Consider the following 27,275-nt stretch of genomic DNA (forward strand, 5'->3'; position numbering starts at 1 on the left):
ACACCTGTACGGATTGCCCAAAATCCATAAGGAAGTGGTGCCTCTGTGGCCAGTAGTCAACACCATTAACTAGCATAATTAAGGACTGGCCACATACCTCATGATGCTTCTAAGACCACTTGTGAGACACTGTGGTCATCATGTGAAGAAATCAGCCAATTTCGTGAAAGTACTTAAGGACATGCAACTACAAAGAGATGTCCTGCTCACAAGTTTTGATGTTGCGTCACTATTCAAGACTCCTTGGCACTACTTACCCAACATTTTGAGCTGCAAACAGTTAAAAATTTTTAACATGCACTGAAGACCACCTACTTCATGTGCAATGGAGTTTTATGAACAGACGGATGGAGTGGTTGTGGGATCCTAACTGGCTCCCGGGATTGCAAAGCTCTACATGGAACAGTGAGTTTCAAACTGCTTACCAAACACATAAGCACTTCTTTCACTAGTTGACAACACTTTTGTGGTGTGGGAGCATAGCGAAAAGGTGTTGGACAAGCTTCTGGAGTACCTTACCAGCATTCACCAAAACATTGCCTTCACTGTGGAAATAGAGGAGAATGGTTGTCTACCTTTGAACATAGTAATAAAGAAGAGTGGTGGTACTTCACACCATGCAGTATACAGGAAGAAGACACCACAGATCTGTACCTGAATGCAATGAGCTGCCACCATCTAGTACACAACAGGAGAAAGTGTTGCCCACCCTAGTACATAGGGCACGCATCACCTGCAATAAAGAATGCCTCTCAGCTGAACTGTAAAACCTGAAGGAAGTGTTTCACAAAAATTGTGTACAGTGAAACACCGATTAGTAGGACGTTCAAGAAGAGAAAAGACACATTAAATAAGGAAGAGGAGGAAGAAGACAAGAGACTCACTCACCTTCTGTACTTGGGACCGCTCTCAGCCAAAATAGTGAGGCTACTTGAAAAATCTAACATAAAAACCATCTTCCGACTACTACCTAACTTAAGAGTACCTACGCTCAGCAAAAGACCCAATACAACTGAACATAATGGGATACACATCATTACCTGTGAATCTGACCACCAACATATTGAACAAACATAGTGCTGCATTTCAAAATGCTGCAAGAAGCACTTCAGTTGTGTACAACTGGGACACCGGGTGAAATCACCTATAACAGAGCATAACATGAAGACCACACCTTTGTCTTTCAGAACACTAAGGTACTATGCCAAGCAACAGCCTATTCCAACAGCAACATACAGGAATCCAGTGAAATAATGATTCATGAGAATCTGGTCAATAGGGACGAAGGATACCAACTGAACACAGCCTGGGAAGCCACATTAGTGGCAATACAATGATAGTGTTCCCAACACGCAAAATGCATCTCAAATGCCCAGACAGAGATGGGAATAGTGCACCTGCTACCCCCCCCCCCCTTTCCAATGCAACCCCAACCCTCTCCCCATCCGTCAACCTCTACCCTCTCGCCACCTGTCAGCTGGACAGCGTCCAGCAGCCTGTAGCCAGGTGGGTGCGGCACAGTGTTGGTAAAAGTGTTACGACTTCCACAACATCTCAACATTTCACCAGAAAATGACAAGTATGACATTATTTGAAACATCACGGTATTTTAACACTGACATCTGGCTGAAAACCTAAGAGCTTTTCATCAATAGTATATCCCAAGGGAATCTACATCCATATATACCAATGAATAGGTTGTGATCAGTTGCTGGAGGTTGGTTATGTGGTGACAGCTGTCATTCCAGTTCCACTGTAATAATGTCACAGTTAAAATTTTTGTTATTGAAATCTTGGTTGGACTGTGACAGAAAGTACATAATCTGGAATCATTACTCCAGTGTTCATTATTGAATTCTTTGGTATCATCAGGAATGGTTGTGTTTGTTGTTTTATTATGAGGTGCATAATCTGGAATCATTACTCCAGTGTTCATTATTGAATTCTTTGGTATCATCAGGAATCGTTGTGCTTGTTGTTTTATTATGAGGTGCATCTCCATAACTGTATTTACAGATTCCACCAAATATACAGTTCTCCCCTCACAAGCATTAGTATCATGATTGTTTACCTTGGATTTATATTAGCAGCCTAATTCTCTCAGTGTCAACACTCCAGTTGGTCAGTTTTGGAAGCTACACTGATATGTGGATGAAAAGCCTTGCCTTTCAATGATCAAGCACAATCGATGGACCACCATCTTTCCCAGCAATGTGAATAGCTCTTAACTGAGACTGACTGGTCAATAGCTGCAAAATGAACTTGCATTTTTGCCTGGCTTATAAATTGGGATGACGATAGTGTCTCACCAATGTGAGAGAATTCTATCTCTAAGCCAGGTAAGGTTAAAAACCTTGAGTAGGTCGTGTTAATGATCAACAGTATACACGTACATGCTGCAAATCACTGAAGTGCATGACGGACGGTACCTCCAAAGGGATTCTTCCCATTCCATTCTCATATTACAGGTTAAATGTCTGTGCATGCTGCAGTTAGTCTAATCTTGTCTCTACATGAGTGATACATACGGGTTGTAGCATATTCTTAGTTTTCACACTAAATACAGATTCTAGAAAATGTGTAAGTAAGCTTTCATGTGATAATTGGTGTCTATCCTCAGTTATCTGCCAGTTCAAGAGTTTCAGCATTTCCGTGACATTGCCCTGTATCAAGCAGACCTGTGACCATTCATGCTGTTCTTTGTATACATCCAATACCGCCTGTTAGTCCTATTTGGCATGGTCCCACACACTTGAGCAGAATTGGAGGATGGGTAGCACAAGTGTTTTTTAGGCACTCTCCTTTGTGAATTGACTATTTTCCCCAGTAGCCTACTAATGAACTGAAGTTTATCATCTGCTTTACGCATAATTGGGCCTATGTGACCATTCCATTTCATATCACCACAAAGCATTACAACCAGATATTAGTACAAGTAGACTGATACCAACTGAAGACCTAACATTCTAAACGTGCTAACTGCCATTTCTCTCAGGTCTGACTTTATTCACTATAAGGCACAAAATGACACTGGTAATGTCTAAAAACATTGCTGATCTGTGAAAGTTTGATAGTATAATCCACAAGTTAAAGTGGCAAAATATACTCCGAGTTCTGGGAAAACTATTACAGCAAAATCTGAAAAAAATACAGGTAGGTATTTCATTTATATACTGTACAGTTCCAATCTTGTCAGAACTAGGTTTGATTGTAGCGTGACCAGGAAACAATTTAGACTGTATCGATTAAAGCATTTATTTTAGTGCTGCTCATGAAGTCAACAAAACAACAAAGCTACACATCAGTTCTGCTGCACATATCAAAATCGCCTCACCTGGAATATTGCACATCAAAATGACATTCAGTGATACTGAACAGTGGGAAAGTGTAAACATCATAAAGAAAGCCCAAACTGTTGACAATTTCATTCATACACAGTTTTCAGTGGTGTAGAACACTCCATAATTATCTGCTAACAAAAAGGACTTGCTTGCTATGGTAACCTTTATGCCACATCACCATTGTCAGATTTTTATTGATTTGAGTAATGATACTGCAAACTGTTGAATTTTGTTTCATATTGTTCACATGTTTTAAGACATTTATATTTAGGTGTTTTGTCAAGCATTATAGCATGATATCTCTTTTGGACTCAACCCATTTAGTGTGAATAAGGTTATTTTGCACAATTCAAAGCAATTTTCTCTGGACTTGCAGTATAGTTTATATTTCCTGAATATCTCTCTCTCTCTCTCTCTCTCTCTCTCTCTCTCTCTCTCTCTCTCTCTCTCTCTCTCTCACTCACACACACACACACACACACACACACACACACACACACACACACACAATTATATATTTGGTCCTTAGGTCTTCAATTGTGACTCATCGATATTTTAGCCTTATGATACAACAGTTTTGTGTTTTGTGATGTGTATAATTGGAAGGGGGTGGCAGAAGGAAGTGGAAACCCTCAATTTAGTAAGAATTAGAAAGATAAAGCTTTCTGTTGTGTTTTAAAATGTACCACATGCCACTAACAACATGTTTCCTATGTATTACCAGAAAATACTGTGTCGTATATAAACTGCTCAGTCTTATTGTATTTATGTTCGTGTAGGTTAGCACTGTCTTCTGCAAACCCCTTCAATTTTATGTTTCCAATGTTTCCACCACTTTCAAATTTCATCAACATCAGATTGACTCATTCTGGAGTTGCTTTTCAAATAGTACTTCACAACAGATAACTGCACCATCTGCAAAAGTCTGAGGTTACTATTGTCTGCCAGGTCAATAATATGTGACATCAACAGCAATGGTCCCAACAAACTTACCTGGGACACATTTGAAGTTACTTCTGCATCAACTTTCGGTCTGAGATTACATGCTGTGTCCTCCCTACCAAGAAATCCTGAATCCAGTAACAAATTTTGTCTGATGGCCCATATGACCATACTTTCACTAACAAATATTGGTGTGGTACATTAGTCAAATGCATTTTGGATGTCAAGAATTACTGCATACAATTACACTGAGCCATGGTTTAAAGTTCGTTATGTGAGAAAAGCACGAGTTGGTTTTTGCATAAAAGATGTTTCCAAAATCCATTCTGGTTGCCATTAAGGACATCATTCAGTTAGAGATACCTCATTATGTTTGAGCACAGAATACATTCTAAGATTCTACTACAAATGGACATCAATGATATGGGATGTGGTTTTGTGGCTCACTTCCGCAACCCCTCTTGTAAACAGGTGTGTCTGTCTTCTTCCAATTACTGTGTAATTCTTTTATTTGTGGGATACACAGTATTTTGAGGTTAAAACAGGGGGCTATCTTAGTTTCAATTTCCGTATAGAATCTGCCAGGGATTTTATTGGGCCCAACCATGCAGGTACTGATGACAGTTCCCCCCCCTTCCTCCAACATAAACTGGTTATCATATTGGGTATCAGGTTTAGTGGTTGAATTGCTAAGAGTAACCTCTCAGTATGGTTACAATCAGGCCATTTCTGAGTATAGTGTGTGATCTGCCAAGAGAAGGGTGCCAGGATAATCACACTAAGGGTATTCACATGGCACAATGGGTGACCTTCCCTGCACAGCTTGCACTTGGGAAGAATTCTGAAGAAAGTAGAGGTGAAACCCTAATGAAGACCACGAGTAAATAGAAGAAAAGTGTGAAAAAGATAGAGGAGAAACAAGAATGAACTAAAGCAACACCTGAATAAGAGCCATATTGCCATAGAGGTGGCTTGCAAGGTAGACATGTGAGAAAACAGGATAGACAGAAGCAAGAACTAGCAAAGAAAAGGAAGTAGTACTGTAATGTGGCACATGTTCTACACACATGTACTCTTCAATGGGTTGAGAGACTTAAAGGGGAAAATTTGTTTAACCGCTATTGTGAGAAGCAGGTGAGATTCTGCTGTGAGATCTTTAGACCCACTACAATGTCTTCAGAACTGCATAACTTTTGCACCATAATTTCTTAGTTGTTCAAGAAGGAAACATTTGACAGAATCATCAGGGAATACAGTGGAGCAGCCTAAGATGTACCCTTGCTTACACCCATCAGTATATGTAGTGATAAAATCGTTTAACACCACTAAAATGGAAGCAAACATATTTTCAAAAATATGTCTAGAGTGCAACATTCCTTGTACTCAGTTGAGTTTAAAGTTGCAGTCAGCATGTGAAATACCCTAGGCAACGGTGTACTTCATCCTTGGATTATGAAATTAAGGTCTGATACAGTCAACTCCACTAGTGGCTCATTTCTGAACATCTGTTTAACATTTGGACAGTTTATTGCACTAAACACTAGTGAGGGAGTGCTGCTGTGGTTGGAGAAGTGGTTCAGTATCCTCTACACACAGCAAAAGAACAGGACTGGTTCAGTAAGTGGTGTCTGTTAGGGTTTACTGATTTTTTGCATGCTGTTCTTGTAAAACTCAGTTGCTGTAACAAGGCACATGTCTTGTCAAAGATTAGGCCCAAAAATAGTAAAGTATAATGAAAGTTGGCCCACCCGGTCGGCCGTGTGGTCTAACGCACTGCTTTCCGGGTGGGAAGGAGCGCCTGGCCCCGGCACGAATCTGCCCAGCGGATTTGTGTTGAGGTCCGGTGAGCTGGCCAGTCTGTGGATGGTTTTAAGGCGGTTTTCCATCTGCCTTGGCAAATGTGGGCTGGTTCCCCTTATTCCGTCTCAGCTACACTATGCCGGCGATTGCTGTGCAAACAAGTTCTCCACGTATCTGTACATGACCATTACTCTACCACACAAACATAGGGGTTACACTCATCTGGTGAGAGAAGTTCCCGGGGAGGGGGGGGGGGGCGTTTCCACCGGGGGCCGAACCGCACAATAACCCTGGGTTCGGTGTGGGGCGGCGGAGGGGTAAGTGGACTGCAGTAGTTGTCTTGGGGTTGTGGACCACTGCAGCTGCGATGGGGACGGAGCCTCTCCATTGTTTCTAGGTCCCCAGTTAACATACAATACAATAATGAAAGTTTAAAATAGTGTCTCCATTTTCAGAACTGGTTGGTTACACATGTTGTTTTCCCAGATGAAATTCTTATCTGCCCATTTTTCCAGTTTCCTGATGCTCACCTGCAACTGCATGTGATTGTAGGGCTGGGCGAGGTCTATAGTTCCATGCCTGTCCCTGACTACCAAGTGGCATTCCCCATTCATTCCTGAGCTAACTAGATGTCATTGGGATGCACACTTCACACTTCAGTGAGTCAGTGACACACTGATTAACATGTTCCACTATGTCCTAGACACTACCTTGGTATTCAGAGACAGTCAGCTGGCTATAGAGCATCCAGTTATCCCTGTTACGCTTTCGTCAAGTCAGTGCCCTTTCAGGCATTTACAATTCAGAAACGTGAATCCATATTAGGAAGTGGTATGGCAAGAGAAAACTAGTAGCAGTTTTCCACTGAGCAGTTCCATGAGAGGACCAAGAAAAAGGACAGTTCAACACAACTGATATCGAATACATAGCAGAATCAAAGTGCATCCCTTAAAGACAAGAATTTTTCCTGTGAGGATTAAGCTTGTTACTGAACCACACAGACAGGTAGTAGCAGAGGCTCCACACACATTCAGACAGTGACTGCTTACAATTTGCTAGCAAGTGCTATTGGTAGGGAACAGTATGTACAAATACAAAACACAGACAATCCACATTTGACGTAGTCACAACCATGGAGGTCACTTTCGTGCAGACTACAGTCCCATGGTGAATTGGTAGCCCTTAAACATCCACAATCAGTTGAAGGGAAGGCAGATGTTAGATTAAGCCTCATTGGGAGAATGCTGGGGAAATGTAATTCACTCATACTGGAGGTAACTTGTAAAAGTATCATGCAATTGATTCTTGATTACTGTATGTCTTCGTGGGGTCATTACCAGGGAGGATAAATAATTGAGATATAGGAGACCCAAGAAAGCACAGCAAGTTTCATCACAGATTTATCCGGTAACTGTGACAGTTTCACATAAAAATTCAGAGATCATAGTTACTCAAATCAAGCAACATATTGCTTGCTCCTACATTTGTTTTGCACATTGACCATGATGGAAAATGCAGAGAAATTAATGTTCATATGAAGACTTATCAACAAGTAATTTTTCTTGTGCTCCATTCACAAATGGAAAAAAAAAGGTAGATTGCATGATAGTGACACACAAAGTAATCCCTATCTCATTACATAAAGTGGTTTTTTTTTAGTATAGATTTATATATTTATCATCAATTTGTTCATATTCAATTAAATTATGAGAGCCATGTTGCCAGTGACATTTACCTTTAACCATCATTACAGTTATGAATCCAAGGCAATGGAGAAAGACGTCTTAGGACTTTCTTGTTTTCCTAAGTATGTGTGTGTAGCTGAATTTTAAACCCTGATGTACAATGTTTCTTTTCATTGTCCAGGTTGCCCTTTGTCTATACTCATTTTTTTTCTTGAAGAAAATGAAGTGATTTACAATGTCCCTGTGCCCATTACGAATCTCTAGTCATTCTTTGATACGATACACTACGATGGCGAAATCATGCGCAGTTATTATACAACCCTCATTTAATTTAAAATTATTTTTTGTGTAGTCACCAAATGATGGCTTTTGTAAACATCATACTGTTACAAAGGTGTAGTATATATCATATTTGTGTACACAGGTTTAATACATAACATATTTAACAACAGTTTAGAATTCTTTCAGTGCCTACAGACATTTATTCACAAGAAAAGTCTTCGATTTGTTTTAAATGAGCCATATTATATACATTTATTAATTCTGGTAATTTGTTGTACCACACTGAGCTACTGATATATGGAACATGGCATAGCACTTTGAATTTTGTTCTTTGTCTGTAATAACTGTTCTTATTTTTTGTGTTGTGGTTTTGTACATCGTAGCAATTGGGTGTCATCCTGGTGGCTTACAAAAATGAATGTACACACACACACACACACACACACACACACACACACACACACACACACACACACAGGGGGAGGGGGAGGGGGGGGGGGAGGGGGAGGGGGGGGGGGGAGAGGGGGGGGGGGGGGGGAGAGAGAGAGAGAGAGAGAGAGAGAGAGAGAGAGAGAGAGAGAGAGAGAGAGAATTAATTACTTTGATAAGGGCATCATGACAGGTTTTCATGTATCCTAGATCATGCATCAGCCTAAAAGCTCTGTTTTGTAGCATCAGTATTCCACTGAAGTGCATATCAGCAGCATACACACCCCCCCCCCCCCCCCCTCCACATCCATATTCGATAGCTTACAAATGGGAAAATTCTCTCATAGAGCACTGTTTGTCTCTCTCTCTCTCTCTCTCTCTCTCTCTCTCTCTCTCTCTCCCCCCCCCCCTCTCTCCCCCTCTCTCTCTCCCTCTCCCCCCCCTTTTTTTCTTCATACAGTTCTGGATAGTTGGACAATTTACACTGTCTGTATATTAAATTCCACAAATATCTCTTACACATCTGTGGCATGAGTTGCCTACATAGAGCTCCAGTAACTGTGATTTTTTAGCATTTACTTTTAGGCCTTCGTTACTAAAATATTTAGTAATCTCAGATATCCCATGTGTTGAAAAATGTGCTGTCCTCCTTACATCACCATAAAACAGAGAGGTGTTAACAGCATAAGTAATTATACAGGAATTAGATGGATGTATAATATTCACATACACAAGAAAAAGAAATGGCCCCTAATTAACCCCTGCAGCACACCCTGAAATACTGTTGACTTTCTTGACCTCATTTTCATAACTTATGTTTGTCTATTGTTTACATTTTTAGGTAAGTTGATGACAGCTGTTGTGGTGTTGCAATATTTTCAAAATGCATGTTGGGTTTCTGCAAGAAGATTATTTTAAGTGGAAAAGTAACCAAGCTGTACCAGTATTACTGATTCAATAATCTTACTAAATGTAGGACTCAAAGAGATATTGATTGGTCTGTAGTTTGATGCTTCCTCCTTTGATCCTGTTTTTGTATATTAGTCTGACAATGCTCTTTTTCAATGCATTAGGAAACATACCTTCTTTGAAACTACAGTTGGTATGTTAATTGGTTTAACCACAACGTTTGTGTTTTTTTTTTTAATTACTTTGCTGGGAAGACCATCCCAACCACTTAAGCTGTAAAATTATTTTGTTTATCTCTTGTTCTTTTACTTCCTCAAATTTGTAGTCCGTATCTATTGTGTAGCAGCATACTGAGATATTGGATGGATCTGTGTTTGGAGTTATGTTGCCAGTTGGGGAGATGAAATGTTTGTTAAGATGTTACAGTTTTGTACCTCTATCAGTTGATCTTCACGTTTGATATTTATTGCTTGTACATGTTTTATAGTATTTGTTAATGAGGTTCTAGGCAACATGGCTTACGTTTGCTGACTGCACTATTGTTTCACTGCGGACTTATTTCCTACGATTTAGGGGTTCTAATCTGAATCTTTGCTTAGCACCCTTTTCCATTTAAACCATTTCATAATTTTTGTCTGACTGACGACTTGATTGTTTGCTTCTGCCCTTTTTCATTTAAACATTTTGATAATTTACATCTGACTGATGACTGTTTACAACTTGCCTCAACACTTTGTAATCTGTGGTTGTTTGCCACTTATCGTATTTCCCACATTGTACCTCTAAATATGATTACACATTTTATTGGATAGTAACCCCTTTTCTGAAGCATTCAAATTTAGTCCATGGACTGTATGGAGTTTTATATAATTATATTGATATGGTGCCTGTTCTTTCGGACATGTCCAAAAGAACAGACACCATATCCATATAAGTATGCAGTTCTGCCATTACCAGCTGTGACCTCCTCCTCCTGTGAGGATGCATGCATATTTACCCGAACTCTTACGGGACTTGGTAAGAATGTCGGGGCACACATTTTCACCTGTCCCTGTTGATATATATCAATGCCTGTCAACAGCTGAAGATATTAATATATACTTTCATGCTCATAAATTAAGGTTAATGCTGATACATGGTGAAACAACACTCTGGTGGGTGGTTTGCCAGTTTAAATCACCTCGGGGTATGACCATGCAGTGCTGTTAGCACTGATAACTCTATACAAATGCTGCAACTCTCGGACGTTAAGTGAAGGCCATCAGCCACTGCATTGTCTGTGATGAGAGGTAATGCCTGAAATGTGGTATTCTCAGCACACTCTCGATACCATGGATCTCGGAATATTGAATTTTATAATGATTTCCAAAATGGAATGTCCCATGCGTCTAGCTCCAATTACTATTCAACATTCAAAGTCTGTTAACTCCCATCATGTGGCCATATTGATATCAGAAACATTTTCATGTGATCACCTGTGCACAAATGACAGCTCTGCCAATATACTGTCCTTTTATACCTTGTTTACATGGTACTACCGCCATCCGCATATGTTCACATCACTATCAAATGACTTTTGTCATCTCAGTGTAATATTCTAAAATCTTTAGAAGTTGAAACCTAAAGAAACATACACATTCCTACAATAAATCTATGGCATCATACCCTTTGAACCACATAGCTCTATAAATTACTGCAGACTAGATGTGAGGCTCTCAAAGAACATATTATCCACCAACAATCATCATAAAATGAAATTATCTTCTAATTTAGTAAACTACACTGATGAAGAAAATTGTAATACCAAACAATAATTAATGTAGAGTAATGAAATTTTGGGGATGGATTTGTCTAGGTAACATACAAGTACGCATTGTGTTGTACAGGTGCTGGATGTCATTTGTTGGGCTGGAGTTCCAGGCTTGTTGCCCTTATTCAGTCAATACAGGGACAGTTAATGCTGGTTGCGGATAATGCTAGAGTTGCCATCTGATGGTGTCCAATTTAGCAGTCAGGATGCACAAGATAGCCAAGAGAGTGTTTCTGCTGCCATACGAAATTTCACTCCAGACAATACATGCAATTATGGGTGCAGTGTGTCTAGCATGCAGACAGGTTGGTTGCAGGCCCTCAACTGACCTCCTCCTGACCAAAACACAACCATCAATGGCACCATTGCAGAACCAGCTTTCATCAGAAAACACAACAGACCTTAACACTGCCCTCCGATGAGCTTCTCGCTCGACACCACCGAATTCACTAATGGCGGTGGTTTGCGGTCAGTGGAATGAACGCTACAGGGCATCTGGCTCAGAACTGTTGAAGTAACCATTTGTAACAGTTTGTTGCGTCATTGTGAGCCCGACTGCTGCTCAAATTGCTGCTGCAGATGCAGTACCATGCGTCAGAGCCATATGCTGAACACAATGGCCTTCCTTCTTGATAGCCACATGGCTGTCAGGAGCCTGGTCTTCTTGCAATCATATATTCTTGTGATCATTGCTGCCAGCAATCAGGTACAAAGGCTACATTCCTGCCAAGTCTTTTTGCAGTATCACAGAAGGAACATCCAGCTTCTCACAGCCCTATTACATGACCTTGTTCAGACTCAATAAGGTGTTGATTATGGTGTCATTGTTGCCTTAAAGACATCCTCGATGAACATCATCAATGCACCACGTCCAATCTCAAAGATAACTAATGCTCGCAGATTTTACAGTATGTATTTAGATCGAACCTGATTTGCATCCTCAGAGTGGCACTACAAGCCCCACTCTTATGCAACTTGTACGAAATTTGAACAGACATTATTTTCACATGTAGAAATGTGCTTACCAACTTTTGTTTACATCGCAAAACTCATCCTCGGTATTGCAATTTTTTTCTGAGAGTGTGTGTATGAATTAAGGTTACTTACACTGGTTGTTGACATAATACCGCTGAATCCTTTTTTTCCAACCATTAGAAGTTGTTCTTCACGATCTGCAAAGAAAAATAATTTCTTTGGTTACACTTTGGCTTCCTTGCACAGTTCATAAGTTATATTGTAAGGCACTTTAGTCATCTGTAAAAACTTCATTTAAAAGTAAGCATATGCTGTGTAAATGTCTCACACAGAAACAAGAAAATATATGTGCCACATCACTTCTACAGCAGTATGAACTTAACATAGGGACTTCACATATTAAAAATTGTTCACAACTGGAATGTGTTAACATTCAACAAACAGTTTTTGTTTTTTCCCCCCAGAGAATTTATGTATTTAACTACTACACTTCTGATGAGGATTAAGAGGAGGGGTGGGGGGGGGGGTGGAGTGGGGTGTCCTTACAATCCCTCAGGCAATCAATGGGGCCAAAAAGCCCTACCTTACTGGGATTAATAGAAACGACCTTCACAGGCGAAACGTAACACCAGATCAACCGCTTTGGTGTCATCTGTTAGTACCAGAGGGAGTGTGTCAGGAAGATTAAGATGCCACCTCAAAGGAGCCAAATTAGGGCAGTCTATGAGTAAGTGGGCCACCGTCAGGCAGGCTCTGCATTGGCAGTGAGGGATATCCTCACATCGGAGCATGTGGCCATGGGTCAGTCAAGTGTGGCCAATGTGGAGTTGACAGAAAGAAGGATACAGGAAAGACTGCCCTGTGGTCGTGGCCTCCTTAATTGTCCTCAGTTTCTTTGGGGAGATCAGCGCAGACCATTCTGAGTTCCAGACTTTCAGCAATCTGTGGCATATGAACAACTGAAGGTCTGGTTCTGGGGACCCATATCCAGAATCAGCATCCTGGTGGCCAGCTTGGTCAACCAGTCCCAACACAACCAGTGGTCCAAACGAAAATGACTAGCCATCCATCTTGATGGAAGTCAGAGACAAGATCCCAGATAGCTGCAACGAGTGTGCAAGGAGAGTAGCACTAGTCTATAGCCTGAAGGCTGCTAAGGGAGTCACTAGAGATTCGGATACTCTTGCCAGTGGATGAATGAACATTGCTAAAGGCTAGTTTAATGGCCATCAATTCATCAGTGAAGACACTGCAGCCATTTGGCATAGATTGGAGTTCACTGCACTGTGCGTGTGTGTATGCAAAGCTTGTTCGTCCATCGACTGTTGAGCCATCGGTGAATACCACTTCTGAATCCAGATGCGTCTCAAGGACAGCCAAGAACAGTCGGCAAAAAATTGTGGGGTCAATGGAATCTTTTGGGCCAAAGGATACTTTGAGACAAATACAAGGTCGGAGCACAAGCCATGGGGACCCACGCAATGTCTCCCTCACCAGAGGTGCTAATGAAGGAAGTTGCAGTTAGAGAGAGACTGGAGGCATGCAGCAATTGTAAACCTAGTTCTGGGTCACTGTTGTGGACACGTGTCCTTCTCCAAGGAAAAGGACACAGCAGTTGGGATGTTCAGGGAAGCTATGAATGCATATAGTGTAATTCAGCAGCTATTAATGGCTGCCTGATAGGTAATAGAAGGACTCAAACCTCTACTAGTAGGTTGTTTACAGGGCTAGTTCGGAAGGCTCCTGTCACAAGTCAGACCCCACAATGATGAATGGGCTCCAGAATACGCAATGCTGAGGTGATGATGAACATATGCAAGAGTCCCATAGTCAAGATGGGACTGATCCAGAGCTTTGTAGAGCTGTAGAAGGGTTGAGTGATCTGCACCCCATCTGGTGTTACTGAAGCAGCAGAGTGTACTGAGGTGGCACCAGCACTTTCGCTCAAATTGGTGAAGGTGGGAAAGCTACGTCAGCTGAGAATAGAAGATCAGTCCCAAAAAGCGGTGAATCCAAGAAGTAAAAGATCATCTAGGTAGGGTGTGGGTGGGCTCTACGATGATGACAGAAGTGTATAATGCAAGTCTTGGCAACTTGAAAGTGAAAGCCAGGAAACTGCAAGAAGGTGGCAATTTAAGGAGATTTGACCTCGATAAACTGACTAAACCAGAGGTTGTACAGAGTTTCAGGGAGAGCATAAGAGAACAATTGACAGGAATGGGGGAAACAAATACAGTAGAAGAAGAATGGGTAGCTCTGAAGGATGAAGTAGTGAAGGCAGCAGAGGATCAAGTAGGTAAAAAGACGAGGGCTAGTAGAAATCCTTGGGTAACAGAAGAGATACTGAATTTAATTGATGAAAGGAGAAAATATAAAAATGCAGTAAATAAAGCAGGCAAAAAGGAATACAAACGTTTCAAAAATGAGATCGACAGGAAGTGCAAAATGGCTAAGCAGGGATGGCTAGAGGACAAATATAAGGATGTAGAGGCTTATCTCACTAGGGGTAAGATAGATACTGCCTACAGGAAAATTAAAGAGACCTTTGGAGAAAAGAGAGCCACTTGTATGAATATCAGGAGCGCAGATGGAAACCCAGTTCTAAGCAAAGAACGGAAAGCAGAAAGGTGGAAGGAGTATATAGAGGGTCTATACAAGGGCGATGTTCTTGAGGACAATATTAAGGAAATGGAAGAGGATGTAGATGGAGATGAAATGGGAGATACGATACTGCATGAAGAGTTTGACAGAGCACTGAAAGACCTAAGTCAAAACAAGGCCCCGGGAGTAGACAACATTCCACTGAACTACTGACGGCCTTGGTAGAGCCAGTCCTGACAAAACTCTACCATCTGGTGAGCAAGATATATATGAGACAGGCGAAATACCCTCAGACTTCAAGAAGAATATAATAATTCCAATCCCAAAGAAAGCAGGTGTTGACAGATGTGAAAATTACCGAACTATCAGTTTAATAATTTACAGCTGCAAAATACTTATGTGAATTCTTTACAGACAAATGGAAAAACTGGTAGAAGCCAACCTCAGGGAAGATCACAGTTTGGATTCCGTTGAAATGTTGGAACACGTGAGGCAATAGTGACCCTACGACTTATCTTAGAAGAAAGATTAAGGAAAGGCAAACCTATGTTTCTAGCATTTGTAGACTTAGAGAAAGCTTTTGACAATGTTGACTGGAATACTATCTTTCAAATTCTGAAGGAGGCAGGGGTAAAATAAAGGGAGCAAATGGCTATTTACAATTTGTACAGAAACCAGATGGCAGTTGTAAGAGTCGAGGCACATGAGAGGGAAACAGTGGTTGGGAAGGGAGTGAGACAGGGTTGTAGCCTCTCCCCAATATTCAATCTGTATATTGAGCAAGCAGTGAAGGAAACAAAAGAAAAATTCGGAGTAGGTATTAAAATCCATGAAGAAGAAATAAAAACTTTAAGGTTCGCCGATGTCATTGTAATTCTGTCAGAGACAGCAAAGGACTTGGAAGAGCAGTTGAATGGAATGGACAGTGTCTGGAAAGGAAGATATATGATGAACATCAACAAAAGAAAAATGAGGATAATGGAATGTAGTCGAATTAAGTCGGGTGATGCTGAGGGAATTAGATTAGGAAATGAGATGCTTAAAGTAGTAAATGAGTTTTGCTATTTGGGGAGCAAAATAACTGATGATGGTCAAAGTATAAAGGATATAAAATGTAGACTGGCAATGGCAAGGAAAGTGTTTCTGAAGAAGAGAAATTCGTTAACATCGCGTAAAGATTTAAGTGTCAGGAAGTCATTTCTGAAAGTATGGAAGTGAAACATGGACGATAAATAGTTTGGACAAGAAGAGAATAAAAGCTTTCGAACTGTGGTGCTACAGAAGAATGCTGAAGATTAGATGGGTAGATAAGATAACTAATGAGGAGGTATTGAACAGAATTGGGGAGAATAGGAGTTTGTGGCACTACTTGACAAGAAGGAGGGACTGGTTGGTAGGACATGTTCTGAGGCATCAAGGGATCACAAATTTAGCATTGGAGGGCAGTGTGGAGGGTAAAAATCGTAGAGGGAGACCAAGAGATGAATACACTATGGAGATTCAGAAGGATGTAGGTTGCTGTAAGTACTGGGAGATGAAGAAGCTTGCACAGGATAGAGTAGCATGGAGAGCTGCATCAAACCAGTCTCAGGACTGAAGACCACAACAACAACATGGGTGTCAGCCCATGACTGTGCCCTATACGCAATGCTGAGCTACACCCATACTAGAGGAGCAATAATAAAAAGCAAAAGTCATCGGCAAATAAGAAGAGTGGTACCAAAGACCCTGCAGCCGCTGCTAGACCACTGATGGCCACCAGAAAGAGAGGGACGCTAAGTACAGAGCCCTATGGGACCTCATTCTCTTCAATATGGGCGGTACTGTGTGAAGTACTCACTTGCACCTGGAACGTATGCTTGCGACAGGAAGTTCTTGAAAAATATTGGAAATGGAGCCTGGAGATCACACTCATGTGACGCAGTAAGAATGTGGTGAATGTTGAAAAAGACAGCGATGAGGTGCTGACGACTTGCAAGGCCATCTGGATGGTGGACTCCTGGTGAACCAAATAATTAGCAGTGGAGTGGCCTTTGCGAAAACTGCCCTCAGAAGCAGCCAAAAGGCCCTAAGACTCAAGGAGAAAACACATCTGCTAGCTCACCATGTGTTTGAGCAACTTACAGAGAATGTTGGTAAGGCTGGTAAGACTGATTGGGCAATAACTGTCCATCCCTAGTAGGTTCTTACCCAGTTTCAGTACTTGAACTATCTTGCTTTCTCACCACCGATATGGGAACTCACCCACATTACAGATCCAGTTAAAGATGGCAAGGATGTGACAGTGACAATCCACTGAGAGATGTTTCAGCATTTGGTCGTAGATGCGGTCTGGCCGTGGGGCCGTATCAGAGCAATGGGCTAAAGCACTGGAGAGTTCCCATTCACTGAATGGAGCATTATAAGCCTCCAGGTGATGGGTAGTAAAAGATAAGCACATTCACTCCATCCACCATTTAATAAGCCGAAAGCCAGGGTGGTAGTTCTCAGATGCAGACGCGTGAGTATAATGCTCAGCAAAATGTTTGATGACAGTGTCTGGAACAGTACAAACTGTATCATCTACAGAAGTACTTGGTACATCTGCAGGGGACTGGAACCATAGAGGTGTCTGATCTTTGCCCATACCTGTGATGGAGAGGTACATGATGCAGCAGTGGAAACGTACAGTTCCTAAGATTATTGCTTTCATCGTTTTATGAGATAGCGAAAATGGACACACAGCTGTTTAAAGGCAATGAGGTGCCCCAGTGAAGGGTGCTGCTTCCGGTGTTGGAGAGCCTGCCTATCATCTCTAATGGCGCAGCACTCTTTGGGGCCCACCAGAGTACAATCTTCCGACGGAGGGATCCTGAGGATGAGAGGATGGCCAGTTGGCTGCCAAAAGAACGGCTGCCAAAAGAACGGCTGCCAAAAGAACGGCTGCCAAAAGAACGGCTGCCAAAAGAACGGCTGCCAAAAGAACGGCTGCCAAAAGAACGGCTGCCAAAAGAACGGCTGCCAAAAGAACGGCTGCCAAAAGAACGGCTGCCAAAAGAACGGCTGCCAAAAGAACGGCTGCCAAAAGAACGGCTGCCAAAAGAACGGCTGCCAAAAGAACGGCTGCCAAAAGAACGGCTGCCATTGTATGCTGAACAGCTGCACTCGATAGGCTACATTGCAATGGGGAGCTGAGGATGACAGCACATGTGACCCATCTCAATCAGCATAATGGAGAACCGATCTCGGCAGGCATCCAGTCGAGCAACACTGAGGGAGGGACAGGAAGATCGGGAAGTGGTTACTACCACACATGTCATCATGGACCCTCCAGTGGACAGATGGTAGCAGACCAGGGCTGCACATGGAGAGATCAATGGCCAAATAAGTTCCATGTCACACTGAAGTGTGTGGGGCATGAGAATAATGCAAGAGGCAAAAATTGAGCTGTGCCTGTAAAGTTTCAATGTCTTTACCATGGCCAGTGATCACTGTACCACCATACAAAGGATTATGGGTGTTGAAGTCACCGAAGACTTGGAAAGGTGGGTGGTGGGGAGGGGGGGAAGAGGTGTGAGCTGAGAGAGTAATGCAGACAGTACATCCTGGGTCATGACATCATTGGGAGGGAGATAAACATTACAGATGGTAAAATAAATCCTGATGTGCCCTTACCTGAACAGCCAGTCTCCAAATGTGTAACAAGAGGCACAAGGTCACTGTATACAGTGTCCAGCACATACATACAAACTCCACCCGATACCCTCTCATAGTCCATATGATTCTTAAAAATAACCTCAGCAGCCATGAAAAGCAGGGGTTCGAGATGCTGGAAACCACATTGCCTGGATGGCAATACAGAATGCAGGGTAAGTGGTTAGAAGTTCCTGAAGCTCAGCCAGATGGTGGAAAAATCTGTTACAGTCCACTGGAGGATCAGACTGACTGAATACTGTGGGGGCATGAAGCGACTACAGAGGGGGGGGGGGGGGGGGCAGGTTATGACTTAGGGTCATGTGCTGCCACCAGCTGAGACATCAGGGGATCCACACCAGCTGAGACATCAGGGGATCCACTGACATACGTCCAGCAGCATATTGCCAGTGGAGATATGGCGTCTCAGGGGCCATTGGGATCCCCATCTTGGGCACAGAAGGAGTACATGCAGAATCTGATTCCTTAGGGGCTGCCAGAGTTTCCTTTGTCATACAGGACTTCTTTTTCTCTCTCTCATCCTCTTCCTCCTCAGAAGATGACGACTGGGAAGGTGTCCTTGGACTGGTTTTAGGGACAGAGGAAGAATGAGAAGTCCAACGGCCAGCAGCCTGTGGTTCCTTCAGCCACTTGTTGACATCTGGCTGTGAATCAGCAGGAACTTCCTTCCGGAAGAGCCCCAAGTGACTTCTTCCTAGCTAGAGAAGCCAGAGGAGGATGAGGCACCTCCAGCTGGGGAATGGGGACCTGTGTCCCTGGCAGGTGGGGAGCCAATGCTCCTGAAATGAGTGGAAACACCAGAAGGGGCCCCGGCTGCCTTTTGGGGGTGGGGGTGGGAGGGAGGTATCCACGGGTGGCTGCAAGGGCCCACTGCACAACGCAGAGGACAACACTGCAGCTGTAGTGTAGTGTAAGATTGTGTCATTTGTATGGGATTAAGATGTTCATACTTTCTTCTGACCTCTTGATATGCAAGCTTGTGCAGGGTCTTATACTTATGGATTTTCATCTCACACTTAAAAATAGAGCAAACTGGTGACCAGGGACAGTGGAGCTCGCTGCAGTTTACACATACGAGGGCCCAAGGAACATTCGTGTGCAGCAAGTGTCCACAATCCCTGCAGACAGAGGTAGCGGTGCAATGGGAAGACATATATCTTAACTTCATACACCTGAAGCATCTCACAGGAGAAGGAACATAGGATTTCATGTCACACCGGTAGACCATCACCTTGACCTTCTCAGGACACTTATCACCATTGAAAGCCAATATGAAGGCCCCAGTAGCAGCTCTGTTTTCCTTTGGTCCCTTATGGACATGACAGATGAAGTGTGTGGTGTCACCGCCAGACACCACACTTGCTAGGTGGTAGCTTAAATCGGTCGCGGTCCATTTAGTACATGTCGGACCCGCGTGTCGCCACTGTGTGATCGCAGACCGAGCACCACCACAAGGCAGGTCTCGAGATACGATATAGCACTCGACCCCAGTTGTACGACGACTTTGCTAGCGACTACACTTACGAAGCCTTTCTCTCATTTGCCGAGAGATAGTTAGAATAGCCTTCAGCTAAGTTCATGGCTACGACCTAGCAAGGCGCCATTAGCCTTACATAGTTTGATAGTGATTGTATGAAATGTCTCATCCACAATGTTGTAAACCACAAGGATAAATAAAAGTTAAGTATTCGAGGAGCTGCATACTTTTCTTATGAGAATTCACTACTTATCCTGTTCCAGAATTCACGCCCGTCTGCGTTAGATTTCGGCCTCCTCTATCTACAAGGTGTTGGCACATTTGCCAACACATCAAAGTGCACACCCCATCATTCTAAGTTGGCCTGCAGCTAATCATCAGATTGCAAATGAAGATCATGGTGCAAATGATGCCCTGGACCATACTGAGACACTTATGGGGAGTTACAGTCATGGGAATGTCACCGAACTTCGGATGACTGAGAACAAGATGACATTTTAATCAGGATGGAACCACTCTTCATCTTAGAGACGGCTGCTACTTCCCTGTATTTGTCTTCAATGTGTTCCACAAAAAATAAAGGCTTTGTGTCCAAACAGTTGTCCCCGTTGGTCCAGGTACAGACCAGGTATTGGGGGGAGGATTTTGCTCCTTGTTGTCTAGTAGTGTGTTCCTCCCACGGTGTGGTGAGGGAAGGGAACACACTGAGATCATACTGTGTTGCATCATATGAGGCCTTTCCGTTTCACGAGACTGCTGCAGTTGTGTGACCACCAGCAGAAGAAAGTTTAAGTCACTTTGTGTTCAAACTATCCATCATGGTGCCACCCACTCCAAATAGGGGCTCTCCCCATGGGCACTACCTAGCCACAGCAATGGCTACCTGGTCAGTAATCTGCTGCCAGGAGTCCCCGTGCCCCAGTCATGATGGGCACATACTCCATGCATACAGGGGAGTGTGCATTGCAGGCACCAACAGTGCGATCCCTGTCTCAACAGGGGGCTACTCGCGCAGGTACTGGAAGACACCTGCCCCCCCTCCCAACGTGATGGCTACTGTGCTGGGTTTTGAGCGTGGTACGACACCAGGAAGGAAGGGTGCCAGGGTGGAAGGGCACAGAGGCGGAGCTTACACCATAGTGAGTGACCTTCAAATTTGGAAAAGATGGCAGACCAAAGCCAATAATGGGGATCATATAACTGTTAATGGAAGGTGAAGATAGTGGCGGAAGTGGAACTACAAATCAAGGCCAAAATTGTGAGCCAAGTCCAGGCAGGGTCTGCACCAAAAGAGCCATCCGACGGAAAATCAGAGGATGCAAGAGAGAGTACAAGTGTAGGTCTGCTGCGTAGAAAGAGTAAGTAGTGCTGCAAAGACTGAGGTAGCCATGCACATACCAAACAGAGGTGAGGCCACCTGGGGGAGGGGGGTAGTTTGCGTTTGGAAGGTAGGAGATGGGTCACGAGTCATGCTTTGGTAGGTCAGGTCAGTCGGTAGAGCACTTGGCTGCGAAATGCAAAGGTCCCAATTTAGAGTTTCAGTCTGGCACACAGTTTTAATCTGCCAGATAGTTTCTTATCAGTGCAAACTCCGCTGCAGAGTGACAGTTTGATTCTGGAAACTGTTTCTTGTTTCAAATGTAATCACTGTGACTTTTAATACATTTATCCCGCTGTGAGACAAGATGGCCAACAACTTCATGGAAAACTGTTTGCTGTTGCCTACAGAACCACGATTGTACCCAGGAAAGAGCCTCTTCGTCTGAAGCAAATTGGCGACCATGAATGTCTCTTTTCATGGCTCCAAAAAGATGGAAATCGCAAGGGAAAAGATAGGGGCAGTATGGAGGATGTGTATGGGCTTTCCAGCAGAACTTCTGCAGCATAGTTGAAATGTGTGGACACGCCCACATGTTGCCAAGGTTGCAAAGAGTATGCCACAGAAATTTAACTGGGAAGCCCTAACACATCCTCCGTACAGTCTCTCCCATGTGATTTCCACAATTTTAGCACCCTGAAGAAAGACATTTGTGGCCTTTCATTTTTTTCTTTAAAGGGACTAAACTACTAAGGTCATCAATCCATTCATGAACGCTGATTTGCTTCACATGAAGAGGTGCATGCCTGGGTACAATAGCAGTTCTGTATGCAACTGCAAATACTTTTCCGTAAAGAAGTAGGCCATCTTGTCTTACATGGAATAGAAATGTTAACAGTTACACTGATTACTTTTTCTCCAATTGTCTCCTTTTCATTTAACTGTCCCTTATATACAGCACATCTATTTCAGGGAATTCTAGGCTGATTCCAATTAATATACATGGCAATTAGGTCCATTTTTGGCCATATATTGTTATCAAATTCTCAATTTGTGGTTGCAAATAAAAATAATTGAGAGAGACAGAGCTAAATGGTTTTCAGCCCATTTAGACTTAACCAACAGCTCACAAACAGCTAGCACGTAATCAACACCTATTTGACATCAACCAATACACCTCCTCAGGAGAAAATATGTACTCTGTTTCATAGATAGATTACTGAAGAATTTTCCCATTATTAAGAAGGGATGTAATATATTTTGGCCCACAAAATCAATTTTTCAAAAATATTATTTTCTTGATCTACACAGTTTAATCCATGTTGTGTGTGAATTTTATCGTGATAGCAGCTTTAGAAATGCCTTTAAATTGTTAAACTGATTAACTCTGCACTGGCGGGCACTCCCACCTTTTTCGACATTTGGGAAACTGCTTGTTTCAGCAGAATTTTTGTCAGTGTGAAGGCTATTTTCTTTCGATATCTTTGGCTTACATCTATATCTTTGCCTGAAAACTTTCTTGCATGTGGTTTATTTATGTTTTGACAATACTAACACATGTTAGTAGGTGGAAGATTGAATTTGCAAACCTTTATGTGGAAGTCAAGATTTATGCATTATGGATGTTGGAAAAATGTATTTAGGAAATGGAGGTTTCATGGAAATAGGTTTACCAACAATAAAGAGGAAGCAGCTCAAAATGAAGAACATAAGCTCTCAGCTTCAGCATCGAAACTTGGGACAGGAGAATTGTACGTGTGCGTGAATGATGATGATATGGATGCCACTGGATTCAGACTTGTTGATTTACAGCTTCTCTACCAGTCTATAAAGTTTCCATGTTCATGTGTTAGCTGTAAAAATATGGAAAGCATGATTGTAGTTGAAGAAAGAATGTGGGAATAGCTTGTGAATTTAAATTAATTTGTAATTCATGTGGCTATGAATTTTAATTTTCCTCCTACAAAAAACTGACACTGGTACCTATGAAAGCAATTTTAGGTTACTATATACTCTGAGATGCCTTGGACAGGGCAGGGAAGGAGGTAATTTATTGTGTGGTTTTCTGAACATGGCTCCACCTTTTCTCTGCATGGAGTTGCATCTGTTATTGTTATTGACTCAGGCATAGTTTTAGGTGTAGAAATTGTCTAAATTCTGCCACCAGTGTGCAACAAGGAAAATTTCCAACAATGAAGACAGTGAGCAACTGCATAATTTTTAGAGCATGCTACTATATGCTTTTCTTGCCAGTGGCTCAAGTGAGGGTTGGAGGCTGCTGTAGTTGTGAGGATGTTCTCTAGATCTGAGGACCAGTATGGTATTAGATATACTAAATACCTTGGTGATGGGGACTCCTTTGTTCAAAGCTGTAACAGATAAAAATCTGTACAATACAACAATAGAGAAGTTGGAGTGTGTTGGCCACATCCAAAAGAGGCTTGGTGGTAGGCTTCATCGCTTGCTGAAAGATAAGAAAGGTGAAGTACTCTAAGATGGAAAACCACTAGTAGGAAAAGGCAGGCTTACTCTGAAAGAATTGATTCTCTTCAGTTATTTTATGGGAGAGCTATCAGGAAAAGCACACATAATTTAGAGGCAATGAGGCGTGCTGTGTGGGCAATTTTTTTCCACAAACTATCCACTGACCAAACACCAATGCACAGTCTGTGTCCGAAAGACGATTGGTGTAAGTTCAACAACAGAAATTAGACATATTCACATAAACATTCATTATCAGAATCTGTTATGAATGCTGTTACGGCCACATTGAGGTTTCTTGCAAACCCAGATTTATTAGAAATAACTTTTGTGTTAACCCTGTCTTTGCTCGAAAGAATAAATGAATGATATTTCTGAGTCCCCCCCCCATGAACCATGGACCTTGCCGTTGGTGGGGAGGCTTGCGTGCCTCAGCGATACAGATAGCCGTACTGTAGGTGCAACCACAACGGAGGTTGAGAGGCCAGACAAACGTGTGGTTCCTGAAGAGGGGCAGCAGCCTTTTCAGAAGTTGCAGGGGCAACAGTCTGGATGATTGACTGATCTGGCCTTGTAACAATAACCAAAACGGCCTTGCTGTGCTGGTACTGCGAACGGCTGAAAGCAAGGGGAAACTACAGCCGTAATTTTTCCCGAGGCCATGCAGCTTTACTGTATGATTAAATGATGATGGCGTCCTCTTGGATAAAATATTCCGGAGGTAAAATAGTCCCCCATTCGGATCTCCGGGCGGGGACTACTCAAGAGGATGTCGTTATCAGGAGAAAGAAAACTGGCGTTCTACAGATTGGAGCGTGGAATGTCAGATCCCTTAATTGGGCAGGAAGGTTAGAAAATTTAAAAAGGGAAATGGATAGGTTAAAGTTAGATATAGTGGGAATTAGTGAAGTTCGGTGGCAGGAGGAACACAACTTCTGGTCAGGTGACTACAGGGTTATAAACACAAAATCAAATAGGGGTAATGCAGGAGTAGGTTTAATAATGAATAGGAAAATAGGAATGCGGGTAAGCTACTACAATCAGCATAGTGAACGCATTATTGTGGCCAAGATAGATACAAAGCCCACACCTACTACAGTAGTACAAGGTTATATGCCAACTAGCTCTGCAGATGACGAAGAAATTGAAGAAATGTATGATGAAATAAAATAAATTATTCAGATTGTGAAGGGAGATGAAAATTTAATAGTCATGGGTGACTGGAATTCGAGTGTAGGAAAAGTGAGAGAAGGAAACGTAGTAGGTGGATATGGATTGGGGCTAAGAAACGAAAGAGGAAGCCGCCTGGTAGAATTTTGCACAGAGCACAACATAATCATAGCTAACACTTGGTTTAAGAACCATGAAAGAAGGTTGTATACGTGGAAGAACCCTGGAGATACTAAAAGGTATCAGATAGATTATATAATGGTAAGACAGAGATTTAGGAACCAGGTTTTAAGTTGTAAGACATTTCCAGGGGCAGATGTGGACTCTGACCACAATTTATTGGTTATGAACTGTAGATTATAACTGAAGAAACTGCAAAAAGGTGGGAATTTAAGGAGATGGGACCTGGATAAACTGACTAAACCAGAGGTTGTACAGAGTTTCAGGGAGAGCATAAGGGAACAATTGACAGGAATGGGGGAAAGAAATACAGTAGAAGAAGAATAGGTAGCTTTGAGGGATGAAGTAGTGAAGGCAGCAGAGGATCAAGTAGGTAAAAAGACGAGGACTAGTAGAAATCCTTGGGTAACTGAAGAGATACTGAATTTAATTGATGAAAGGAGAAAATATAAAAATGCAGTAAATGAAGCAGGCAAAAAGGAATACAAACATCTCAAAAATGAGATCGACAGGAAGTGCAAAATGGCTAAGCAGGCATGGCTAGAGGACAAATGTAAGGATGTAGAGGCTTATCTCACTAGGGGTAAGATAGATACTGCCTACAGGAAAATTAAAGAGACCTTTGGAGATAAGAGAACGACTTGTATGAATATCAAGAGCTCAGATGGAAACCCAGTTCTAAGCAAAGAGGGGAAAGCAGAAAGGTGGAAGGAGTATATAGAGGGTCTATACAAGGGCGATGTACTTGAGGAGAATATTATGGAAATGGAAGAGGATGTAGAGGAAGATGAAATGGGAGATATGATACTGCGTGAAGAGTTTGACAGAGCTCTGAAAGACACGAGTCGAAACAAGGCCCCGGGAGTAGACAACATTCCATTGGAACTACTGACGGCCTTGGGAGAGCCAGTCCTGACAAAACTCTACCACCTGGTGAGCAAGATGTATGAAACAGGTGAAATACCCTCAGACTTCAAAAAGAATATAATAATTCCAATCCCAAAGAAAGCAGGTGTTGACAGATGTGAAAATTACCGAACAATCAGTTTAACAAGCCACAGCTGCAAAATACTAACACAAATTCTTTACAGACGAATGGAAAAACTAGTAGAAGCCGACCTCGGGGAAGATCAGTTTGGATTCCGTAGAAACACTGGAACACGTGAGGCAATACTGACCTTACGACTTATCTTAGAAGAAAGATTAAGGAAAGGCAAACCTATGTTTCTAGCATTTGTAGACTTTGAGAAAGCTTTTGACAATGTTGACTGGAATACTCTCTTTCAAACTCTAAAGGTGGCAGGGGTAAAATACAGGGAGCGAAAGGCTATTTACAATTTGTACAGAAACCAGATGGCAGTTATAAGAGTCGAGGGACATGAAAGGGAAGCAGTGGTTGGGAAGGGAGTAAGACAGGGTTGTAGCCTCTCCCCGATGTTATTCAATCTGTATATTGAGCAAGCGGTAAAGGAAACAAAAGAAAAATTCGGAGTAGGTATTAAAATCCATGGAGAAGAAATAAAAACTTTAAGGTTTGCCGATGACATTGTAATTCTGTCAGAGACAGCAAAGGACTTAGAAGAGCAGTTGAACGGAATGGATAGCATCTTGAAAAGAGGATATAAGATGAACATCAACACAAGCAAAACGAGGATAACGGAATGTCGTCAAATTAAGTCGGGTGATGCTGAGGGAATTAGATTAGGAAATGAGACACTTAAAGTAGTAATGGAGTTTTGCTATTTGAGGAGCAAAATAACTGATGATGGTCGAAGTAGAGAGGATATAAAATGTAGACTGGCAATGGCAAGGAAAGCGTTTCTGAAGAAGAGAAATTTGTTAACATCAAGTATTGATTTAAGTGTCAGGAAGTCATTTCTGAAAGTATTTGTATGGAGTGTAGCCATGTATGGAAGTGAAACATGGACGATAAATAGTTTGGACAAGAAGAGAATAGAAGCTTTCAAAATGTGGTGCTACAGAAGAATGCTGAAGATTAGATGGGTAGATCACATAACTAATGAGGAAGTATTGAATAGGATTGGGCAGAAGAGAAGATTGTGGCACAACTTGACCAAAAGAAGGGATCGGTTGGTAGGACATGTTCTGAGGCATCAAGGGATCACCAATTTAGTATTGGAGGGCAGCGTGGTGGGTAAAAATCTTAGAGGGAGATCAAGAG

The 27,275-nt window shown here is 42.3% G+C and overlaps 1 protein-coding gene across 1 annotated transcript in view; it reads right to left on the minus strand.

The window, feature by feature from the left end:
* The window catches only part of LOC124555099 (zinc finger FYVE domain-containing protein 9), a 378,366-nt gene that overhangs the window by 302,873 nt on the left and 48,218 nt on the right, over window positions 1-27,275 (minus strand). Inside the window, exon 2 of the mRNA XM_047128896.1 lies at window positions 12,306-12,370. Coding sequence (XP_046984852.1) covers window positions 12,306-12,370 — 65 coding nt within the window. The remainder of the gene's footprint in view (window positions 1-12,305; window positions 12,371-27,275) is intronic.

This window comes from Schistocerca americana, chromosome X, assembly GCF_021461395.2.
Source record: "Schistocerca americana isolate TAMUIC-IGC-003095 chromosome X, iqSchAmer2.1, whole genome shotgun sequence".
Lineage (NCBI taxonomy): Eukaryota > Metazoa > Arthropoda > Insecta > Orthoptera > Acrididae > Schistocerca > Schistocerca americana.